Raw genomic sequence first — 11,354 nt, 5'->3', positions numbered from 1 at the left:
CAGAAGCGCGTCTCCAGCAAACGCGTTACGGTCAAAGGTTGTAAGCGGCAGGTTTATCTAACTTCATATTTGACGACCTTCTCTCCAAGACGTCCTGGCCAGTGTGGAGGAGTAGGCCAATTACCCTCACAGGGGCTCTCTGCAGCTCCCTCTCGTGGAGGCCCCATTTGCCGGCAGTGGCGTAACAACCGCAGGGGCTGTACCTTTACCTTCTATCCACTTTTTATATTCAACATTTAATTAGGTCAGCAAGGCGGTGTTGACCTCTTACCCACACACGTTTCTGACAAGTACAGCAAGTGCACGTGTACACAAGTGTACTCCTGTGCTAGTTGCACGCCACTTCTGATTTTTGTGTTTAGTTTAGATTAGCACGGTTGGCTGTGTGTGGTGCTAAAGAAGTTAAACATACACACACGCGCATCCACACACACAAACACGTACACACCCATCAACACACAGACATACAAAGACAAACACCCCCCGTATAGCCAAACAGGCTGTTGGGGCAAGTGCTGTTAGCGAGCACACGCACATACACACATACACACACACATTTAAACAAACACATACACACACACATCCACACCCATACACACATACACCCACACACAAAGACACATACACACACACACACTGCGATGGCAAAGTAATAAATGGAAGCGAGACCAGTTTTGTCACGACAAGTATATATTCATTTCAAGTGCAAATACAAAACGAGGTAGACAAAATCTCTGGAAAACATTAATCTCGCTTTCCCTTCCCACACTTTGAGCTGCTTTTGTACAAACGATAAAAACCCCGAGGAGACCGAATTGTCACCGATCTACATTCACGAGTTCAGAAACCGCTATTTCTGGAGGTATCGTGGATGATGGAAATAAAGTGCTTGGCGAAGTTCATCATTTATCCGTACATTTCACGTGGTAACGGCTTGGCGCTACGGTTAGCGTGTCCATTGAAATGTGCACGCCCCGTACATAAAAAGTAACAGATATGTAGTTTAAAAAGTGCCGACGTATTCACAGTTCAATAAATAAATACTTTGCAACAGCGGTTACTTTTTTAATCCCCGAGACAACGCAAAATAAAAGCCCCGCATTTTACATGAACAGAGACAAGAACCGTACGGGAATACCTTGCACGACCTCACTGAGACCGCACTCCGGCCTCGCGTTGCGGAGGATGCAATCTCGGTCTTCATTTGTAATGGGACAGTTCATTTTGGCGGTCACCATCACAATGACGTTCCTGGTGCCAACTCTCTTGACGATTGGCCAGGGAATAAACATCAACCCCAAGACATAATGGGTTGGTGCCGCCTGCATGGATCTTGGCTCCTGTTTCCCAGAATGGCTGGCGTGATTTTAAGCACTTTCGTGCTGGGTGTTTCAAGTCTTCGTGGATTAAAACTTGATTTGAAGCTTTCGTGATTGCATGAATTACTCTTTGGTTATAGTAGGTTTTTACCCTTTAAACTGGTACAAAACTGACACCTTTATACAAGGCATGTTTGCAATAACCACAACACAAGCAGTCAAAATGCAAATAAAAAGAAACAACTTTGATAATGATATGCACTGTCCTTGAAGTTGATTGGTCCACACCCGAGACAGCTTTTCTTAGAGCCTAGTCTCCATTGGTGTTGGACCAGAAGACGCCAAAAGGCGTACAACTCAAAAACAGCACACTATCAGAGTATTGAGAGCTCGGGGTAAGCATTTACACTATGAGACCTCCTTTGCCACTGGTAAAGGAGGTCTCATAGTGTAAATACTCTTTGGTTCTTTCGGTAAAGTCACGTAGAAAATAAATAAATTAAATAATAGAATACGACGTTTCGATTGCAACACAAGCAATCGTCATCAGGTAGAAAGCAAACCTAGTGAACTTAAAAATATTTTCTTTCTTCGTGGATTGTGAGGTCAGAGTTGCTTTAAATGTTTTCTATCTCGTCGGACGGCTGTCAGCATTGGACGGGCGTGCATGAGGCCTTGAGCTAGTGATTGCAGCTCTTTATTGTGTTGAGAATGTGGTCGTCGAGTGAGAATGTCGAGTCTAAGGTGATTCCAATGATGTTCAAGTGATTTCAGAGGCTGGTGGTGGAGCCGGCGATGAATACATTTTGGGGGGCGGGCGACGCCATGGTGAGCCTCTGCCTGGTGCCTTCGTAAAATGTCTCTCAAAATTAGTTTGATCTTGAGGGGAAGCAAGAGGTTAGACACGTGATCATGGATTTTAACCAGCGACTTATCTTGGTGGGGCGAGTGCCAGTTGTTACACCGGTGGTGGCTGCTGTGCGACCAGAGTGGCGGTGGCTGTGGTGGGACTGGTGGCGGTGGCTGCTGTTGGACTGGCTGCTGTTGGACTGGCTGCTGTGGGACTGGCTGCTGTTGGACTGGCTGCTGTTGGACTGGCTGCTGTGGGACACGCGGTGGCAGCAGCTGCTGTGGTGCTGACGGCGGCTTCTATGAGACCTGCGGCGGTGGTGGTGGTGGCTGCTGTAGGACTGGCGGTGGTTGCTGGTGGAATGGCAGCGGCTGCTGTGAGATCGGGGTGGTGGTGGTGGCTGCTCTGGGACTAGCGGCAACGGCTGTTGCGTGTCTGGCGTTGCCGGTAGCTGCTGCTGCTGCTGTTCCTGCCGTCGCACTTGCAGTGGCTCCGGCAGTTGTTCCCGTTGGGGCGGTCCGACATCTTGGGTTTCTGGAGATAAAGAAGATGATGGCGCTAAAGTCCAAACCGCTCGACATTGGGAGAATGAAACAAAACCGGTCTAAAGTATAAACAAGAAGATCGCTGTACTTCACCATTCCCTTAATATAAAATGATGCGCTGTCAGGGTGTACATTCTCCCTGGGCATTTCCACGCACACAGGACGGCGTTTCCAATCCATCCTTTACCTTGCGCGCCGGTGAGGAGAGCTGCTGTCCGGTAACTGGGTCCGGGGTCTTCCTTCGCCGAGTGGGGCCGCTTAAGGCACGACCAGGACGTCGCCTTGACGTGCTCCAGCGGGCAGTAGCTCTCCGCTGGCGGCGCGTTCAATTCTGGGGACCTGCATGCACGCACCAACGCGTCGCAAACCGTTAACACCTGCCTTTAAAGGAGACACTGCTGCTCGCACAAGACAATATCTTTCCAGTGAGCTGGTCTGGGGGACGGTTGTAAGTGCAGGTTAAAGTGGAGGGGAGAGAATGTGACTTACCGAATATAGAAGAGCACGTAGGCCTGCTTATTCATCACAGCCTTGGTGTCGACGTGCCGCACGTTGGAGTCGTTCATGCAGCACCATTGTCCATCGCTGATCTGCGCACAGTCAAAGCACAGCTACACTTGGTTACAATGTTTACACAACTGCACCCAGATTCCTCCGTTGATGTAATAACAACACGCAATACACACTCTAGACAACAAGTTCGTAAAGAGCATCACCCCTTTGTCAGAGCGTGCTACGGTTGCTGTGATGGTGCTGAAGTTACGAAACGATCTGCCTGAATATATCACTGCATGGATGACCTTGGACCAATTTCATCAGAATCAGAATCTTTATTTGTACTGAAAGAATTCGATGATCTACGAAGCTCTTAAACAAATGTCCAGTCGGGGCGGGTCAGAAAGTTACAACAACAACAAACAATACAACACCGATTGGAGTGCAAAGTGTAGAAATGCTATGGAAGTCACTAAATACAAATAAAGTATACACTTTAAGTAGAAATTGCATGAGTGCATCAAGACGCAAGAACATACACAAGACTTTTAATTATTCTTCCCTATCGGACATTGGTAACATTATGGGCGCATTGCAGATGTGCGTTGTTTTTGTTTGATAGTAACGAATGGAATTACCTTATTGTAGCAATAATAATGACCCCTGTTGGAGTTGGCTCCCTTGTGCACCAGCACCGAGTACAGGGAGTAGATCGCGGGCTCGCCCTGAGACGTTGAGGTGAAGGGTTGCATGTCCAGGTGCTCCGGGTAGGTGATGTTCTACAGGCAGCGCACAGGAGGGGGAGGCAGTGCACAGAGACAAATGTTAGGAGAGGAAACGGCAGGGGTGGTGGGGTGGGCAGCAGAGATGGGCACCATCTAAGTTACACGTCAAAGTGACGTGATGTCTCGCTAATTTGAGCGTTGAAGACGGTGCTCATCTCCTGTTCATAGCCCTGAGCAAGTGGTGGAAATTCTACAGTCACATGACGGGGGGCGAGTCTATCTGTCGGACCTATTCCAACATGGAGAGGCATTTTCTCCAGCGTTGAACTGACAAAGGGCTGTCATTAAGTAATTTAATTCGAACGATGTGGAGGGGCAGAATCGTTACCCGGTTGATCTTGACGCCGTAGAGGTTGTACCGCTTGATGGAGACGGTGAGGACGTTGGGCAGGCGGTGGAGAGCCATCGTCTTCGTCGCTTCCCCCTTGCAGCAGCACCTGCACGACAACAACAACGCCAGCCATCGCACGCGTTACCCAACTTTAAACAATAAGTCTACTCTCTTTTTGTTGTTTGTTAATTTTTCTTAATTTCTTAAAATAAAAAATTGTTACTTTTATTATATATTGTAAGTTATTTTCAATGTATTTACATAAAATTTTATTAAAATATTTTATTATAATTTGATTTAATCTGCAGACTTTTGAAGCTACAAATGATTCCAGGGTGTCAACACACGATGCCCAACTCACATTCCGCAGGTGTATTCGTCCAGCGTCTCCTTGTTAAAAAACTCTTCAAATGCCTCCACAAGATCTGATGAGTTCTGTTGGTCGACAGAGTGAAACGCAAATGAGGACTCTAAGAAGCATTCCATGAACATCTGCAGAATGTTATTGTGACGGTAATTCTGAAAACCCGCATCTTGTATGAAATCGTACGACCAAAAAAAGAGATCACGTACGCTACCGGCAGTGTGTTTGGATGTTAAGTGGCTGATTCAGGTAGGCGTGTGTGTGGTGGATGTTGGCACAGCAGGGAGCACAGGTGGTGCATCGGCCAGTCATCTCGGTCAACCCATGGCACCTGGGTCTGTCCCGTGACCTGCCAGCGGGCGTTCGACACTTCATATGGCCTTAAAGTGCACTCAGGCTGGCACAAGCACCGTGGTGACATCACCACCACTTAGTGGCGAATGGGGGTTGTTGTTCACGTATGCGATGTATGTACGTTTAACTTATTTCGCACCGTACGTAGATCTATAACTGTTAATCGATGGCTTCGTCATTGCTTACATTAATATGGAGTGCAATGTCCAGGCACGTGTCAAAGGTGTCGGAGTGGTTGCAGCACTGCATGCACTCCACTGCAAAACACAAGCACACACGCATTAGGAAGGGACGTCACATGTTACTTAGTAAAACTAAATGCACGCTCCCCACTGACATTGGTAATTGGTAGTTTTCACCAACTGGTAAAAGGTTATTCTGTGTTGCACGTGCGTGAGAGTGTGCAAACGCTGCGACGCGAGCACGTCTACACTGTGATGGTGCACTTGCTGCTCGCGGTGAACAAGTTTCTAGAGGAGTGCGCACAACTCACCACGTGATCGAAGGTAACCCCCGAAGATCTGGTAAATGAGGGTGGTAGCCTCCGTGTATCTGTCCAGCCTGCCAGTCACAGAGAACGACACCACACGGTGGTTACAGCAGCAGCAGTAGTAACACCTTTACCGGATGCACACACGTGTGTGAGAGTTGCACCATTGCCCGAGCTGTCGATTCACTCTTTCCCTTCAGCACTGCAACGCGTGCTCTGTAGCAACCAAACGTGGTCGCGTCTGCACAGGGCAGCCACCTTCACGGAACAGCCACAGAGCTGGGGGAAAGCTGGCAGCCATCACGCGGTGCTGTTGCCCGGCGCTTTTGTTGTGCTCGGCGTGCCACGTGCCGCTCGTCAACACGAGGAATGTCGTCACGGGGACACCGCACATCGAGACATCAATTTCCCGATATTTATCGGCAATGTGAAATGCACAAACAAAAGATGGCCCACGTCAGGGCCAAGGTGAAAGAACCGTGGTGTCAGCAGGGCCGGTCCTCTGCATCTCCCAGGTGTTCACACAAAAGTGTGAGTAGCTTTTCACAGACGTTGAAGTACAATCGTGCAGAAAACCGAGAGGAAGCCGTGAGGTACCAAACTGCAGAACGACTGCCGCATGTTGACTGGCGCGCAGTACTCACTCGCTGTGGCCATAGAGGCATGAGGCTTGCATGCCATCTACCACGTATCGCAGAAACTCGTGGGCATCTTCCTGTCTCCCAATGCGCAGGTGTTTGGCGATGCCTGCAGAGAAATGGACATGGGGACAAAGTGACAGGTACAGGATCTGATGACATCCTTAAAGAGCTCCCCAACATATATGGCAAAAGGAGTGGTGCAAAGGACTTGGAACACAGATGGAGAAAGATCGCGGGGGATAACTTCTCCTGCGAGTGCAAGTGTGAACGTAGTATTGGGACTCACGCGTGATGTTCTTAGTTATGACCTTGGGTGTCAGCACTCTCTGCGAGTTGTTGAACGTGCTGACAATGTGATGCTCCATGACACACATCAGGCAAAAGTCGCTTTGTTGGCCTGCGAACGAGAGCACAGGTGGCACAATCCGTCAGCGCACGCCACTTGCACTCAGCCCAGCTGGGGAGTAACAAGAAAGGCTAGAATCCTGGCACCAGCAACAATCGCAATGAATGTTGCGTCTAAGTACCAATTGCATCACATCTGTCCGACCTATTAAAAATTATCGCCACATGTGCTCGTGTTTATCAAAATCATAATATTTATACTGGTGGAATCCGATAAGCTAAGAGGTTTTGTTTAAAAAATGTCGAGTAGGGGCACTGGGTCAGAACATTACAACACCAAACAATACAAAAAACGATCAGAGTACAAAGTATTGGAAAGGTAAACAAATCACCTTTTAAAAATCTACAAATAAAACTAAACTTTTTTTTCATCTTCCCAGATAAAGCCCACTGAGCTATTAGCTTCTTCAGAAGCGACCTGGACCACAAATGATGGCTCAACGAAGTGGCTTATCACGTGGAAAATGTATCGCAGCAAAATAACTGACATAATAACCTAACCCATGGGTAAACGAGAGTGCCAGGGGGGAGGGTACTTACAGGTGCTGCAGTGCTCTTGCAGCAGCAGGTAGTTGGCGAGCGGCGGCGTGTAGGCGAGGCACTGCAGCGTGGCGTTGAGGAAGCAGGTGTTCCCCAGGTTGCGCAGGCCGGCACCCTTGCAGACGTCGCTCTCCCACCGGAGGTTCAGCCGCTCCGGTGCAAACAACGAGAGCCGTGCCGCCGGAATGCCGTCGTCCTCCTCTGCACAAAGGGTCGGAAGCCGGTGTCATCGCAGAGCGCTGCACTGCCGATGGGGCTGGCGTGGATATTCAGTAGCCCCAGCCAGCACCCGTACTGCTACTCTTAACCACGAAGATTTTGCTCCACATTTAAGTGTCAGGTTCAAGTTCGCGAAAAATATAATTTGCCTGTCGCGTTGGCTGCTGGGTGTTTTGAGCTCCCCGTGTTACTCGTGAACGGCAACAGCAGTGGCTCCAAAGCGGCCCTTGCGTTGGTGGCTGCCACCCTAATGAGATGCCATGACGTCACGTGATCGCACACTCACCTTGGGGTGCAGGCACAGACACGCTGATGTTCTCTGTGGCTGGTACAGGGGAGGGCTCCGGCCGGCCATGGGGAAGGCAGCAGGGTTGCGTGCAGAGCCACTCGTCGGCCGCCACCAGCACCTCGTTGGACGAGGTGGGGGCCAAGACCGTGAGGTCGTTGCCGGACGAGGTGCCCTCTGCTCCGCACGCCACAGTCGTGGTTGGGTCCTGCCACACAACGTAGTCAAAACATCCACAATTGTTCCTCCCATCTGGACTGGGATCCCAACACACGCGGGACTGTTTTATCACCAAAAGAAATACAATTTTAGTCCATGAACCTATGGGCGATCTGCATGAATTGTCTCAGAAGCAAAAATATATTTACAGTATACACCTGTATTTTTAAAGTAACCCCAAACTCACTTTAACTCGTAAAATATTATATGAAGAACGGCCATTGACTAAAGATGAACTAATTCAATTTGTTGTTATGCATGCGAGAGAGAAGGCAGCTGTAGTTTAAAAGAGGTCATAAATGCATTTCAGAAGATAAATCGAGCATTCATGTTAATCAAATTAATTTTTAACATTTGTTAAAATTAAACTAAATAATCCTCCGTGATTTGTTCAAATAAATACACTAATCCTGATTTTTCGGCCACCCTCTTACAAACGACGTCATGAAGGGCCAACTGTGATGTGCTCTGAAAAAGGGGCATTAACTGAAACGTCGCTTTTATATATTTAAGAATACTTTATATATGTAAAACACGTTTTTATCAAAGTCAGAATATTTATACGGGAGGAATCCGATGAGCTATAAAGCTCTTTTTCACAGATGTCCAGTCGGGGCGGGTAAGAATGTTACAACAACGAACAACACAAACATCATAGGAGTGCAAAATACAAGTTGGCCCAAAAGTTAAGACACAGGGTTACTTAATTTATCTTAACACTGACATTACATAGTTCTCATTATTTGTTCTTAAAGTTAACAATTTAACTATCATTAATTTTGATAACATCCTCTTTGACTAGTTCAAATAAATACGGTAACTCTGTGTCCTGACTTTTGGGGCAATTTTATATAGGCGACGTTATGTAATTGATGTGATGTGCTCTGCAGAAGGGCCATTATCTGAAACGTCGCCTATCATTTTCCTGTAACAATTCCCCCCACTCGTGCACTCCCAGCGTTGTGATTGGCTGAGTGGCGCCAGCGGGCCCCGCCCCGCCCGCCACCCGGGGCCCCGCCCCCTCACCTGAGGCTCCGCCCCCAGACGCGGCCCCGCCGCCGCCTGCGCGGCTCCCGTCAGCTCCGGCACGGCGACCCGCGCCGCGCCTCGGGCTTCATCCGGGGAGGGGGTCCCGGGCACAGCCCCGCGGGATCCCTCGCGGGGGTCATCATCTGCAAGAAGGAGGAGCACAGCGATCACATTTTGTACTTCGGACAAACACACGGCTCTACATTTCCCACGAAAGTTTAACATGGCACTGTTCAGTAGCCCCAGCCAGCAGCACCCGTGCTGCTACTCTTAACCAGAAAGATGTTGCTCCACATTAAAGTTTAAATCTCAAGGTAGCGAAAAATGTGATGCGCCTGTCACGTTGACTGATAGGTGTTTTGAGCTCCTCGTGTTACTCGTGAACGGCAACAGCAGTGGCTCCACAGCGGCCCATGCATTGGTGGCCGCCACCCTAACGAGAGGCCACGAGGTCGCGTGGTCGCACACTCACCTTGGGGTGCAGGCAGCACAGACACGCTGATGTTTTCTCGTGCTGTGGCTGGCACCGGGGAGGGTTCCGGCAGGCCATGGGGAAGGCAGCTGGGTTGGGAGCAGAGCCTCTCGTCTGCCGCCGCCAGCACCTCGTTGGACGAGGTGGGGGCCAAGACCGTGAGGTCGTTGCCGGACGAGGTGCCCTCTGCTCCGCACGCCACAGTCGTGGTTGGGTCCTGCCACACAACGTAGTCAAAACATCGACAATTGCTCCTCCCATCTTGACTTGGATCCCAACACACGTGGGACTATTTTATCACCAAAAGAAATACAATTTTAGTCCACGACCCGATGGACAACCTGCATCAAATGTCTCAAATATATAAACATAATCTATTTTTAAAGGAACCCCAAGCTCACTTTAACTCGCCAAATAGTCTATGAAGAAGGGGCCATTGACTAAAGACGAACGATTTCAGTTCGTCGTTACGTATGCAAAAGAAGGAAGCTGTAAACTTTTTAAAGATATTAACTTAATTTCAAAAGATAATTCGTGCATTAATCTTGAACTAAATAACAATCTGTTATTTGTTAACACAATTATAACCCGATGTGTCCTGATTTTTGGGCCAGCCTCTTATTAGCGACGTCATGAAGGACTAACTGTGACGTGCTCTGAAGCAGGGCCAGTGCCTGAAACGTCACCTGTTATATATTTAATCATACAGTATATATTTCGATTTAAAGCTTTCGTGACTGCAGGGATTCATCTTTTTGGTTCTTTACATTAATTACAGATAATAATAATAATAATGTGTAATTAATGTATACTGTATGGTAAAGTCACGTAGAAGGGAAGTAATAAAATAATAAAAATAAAACATAAAATAATTCTCACGACGTTTCGGCCACAACGCAAGCAGCCGTCCTCAGGTGAAGAACAGGTCTGTCGAGAAGACAGAGTCTGAATGACAACCCCAGGCTTGGAGCGTCTTTTTAAGCTGGGTTGGAGGGGGGGAAGAGCGCCTTGACAAAATAGTTTGCATATCAAGAGGAATTTAGCATATTTATGGGAAATGCGTAGGAGGTGGGCTGGGGGGTTTCAAAGTCATATTATGCCCATGCATTACGCAGGATTAGCAGCATCAAAGGGAGGGGGTAGGGGGTAGCATTAACAAAGGGTGGGAATGTTAATGCTACCCCCTACCCCCTCCCTTTGATGCTGCTAATCCTGCATAATGAATGGGCATAATATGACTTTGAAACCCCCCAGCCCACCTCCTACGCATTTCCCATAAATATGATAAATTCCTATTGATATGCAAATTATTTTGTCAAGGCGCTCTTCTTCCACCTCCAACCCAGCTTATATATATGCTAAATTCCTCTTGATAGGCTTAGATTAAAATTGTGACTAATTATTCGTTTGTTGTGAGACGAAAAATCAATGTTCTCCCTAAATATCCCCTGTGTTTGTATTTTATCTTTGCGTTTTGACACCCTCTATTATTGAATAATAAATAAACTATTCAGTTAATTTGTGCGAGATAATAGGTTTTTTTTTTACTTCCAATAGAAATTGAAATAAAGGAGCAGAATCTGCTTTGAATTTGAACTCAGTGCAGTTTCACTTTGATGACTTTTGCTCGCACTTACGGTGAACATTTGTTAAAATGAGTGAACACCGACCTTTTCCCTTGCGATCAATAATCAATATTCACTTTTTTTAATTCACATCAATTCAGAATCCAGTAAGTTATTGTAACTGAACAGGGGCGTCCACCCCTTCATGAAGTTGAACCAGGCGGCCGCATGGGGCCCCAAGTTAAGTGGGGCGCCAAAAATTCGAGCAAAACACATTCCTGCGGAGGGAGCTGGTAGTAACGGTCAATGGCCAGGGTCAACGGCAGCGTGGTGTATTCCGCAAATATGCCCGACTGTGAGGGCAGGCACAAGCCGGTGTGAGTAGTTTAAACGTTGATACAGGTTGGCACAACAGGTTCCACACTGCCCACCAGGGATTATTTGT

General features: G+C 47.9%; 1 protein-coding gene across 1 annotated transcript; it reads right to left on the bottom strand.

Moving 5' to 3' along the window:
* Window positions 1–1,238: 1,238 nt before the first annotated feature.
* On the bottom strand, window positions 1,239–11,139 carry LOC133340711 (ubiquitin carboxyl-terminal hydrolase 36-like). The gene is made up of 15 exons (XM_061549101.1): window positions 11,127–11,139; window positions 9,345–9,530; window positions 8,890–9,015; window positions 7,625–7,801; window positions 7,120–7,320; window positions 6,353–6,571; window positions 6,178–6,280; window positions 5,537–5,604; window positions 5,230–5,300; window positions 4,687–4,760; window positions 4,323–4,431; window positions 3,848–3,988; window positions 3,204–3,304; window positions 2,902–3,053; window positions 1,239–2,703 (listed from the first exon to the last, which is right to left on the bottom strand). Exons 1-15 carry the CDS (start codon window positions 11,137–11,139, stop codon window positions 2,189–2,191), a joined length of 2,256 nt encoding a protein of 751 aa, XP_061405085.1. The 3' UTR covers window positions 1,239–2,188.
* Window positions 11,140–11,354: the final 215 nt, after the last annotated feature.

Source organism: Lethenteron reissneri, chromosome 10, assembly GCF_015708825.2.
Source record: "Lethenteron reissneri isolate LAM-NWPU_2019-01 chromosome 10, ASM1570882v1, whole genome shotgun sequence".
NCBI classification, from domain to species: Eukaryota; Metazoa; Chordata; class Hyperoartia; order Petromyzontiformes; family Petromyzontidae; genus Lethenteron; species Lethenteron reissneri.
This window is presented reverse-complemented; position numbering and strand designations above follow the sequence as displayed.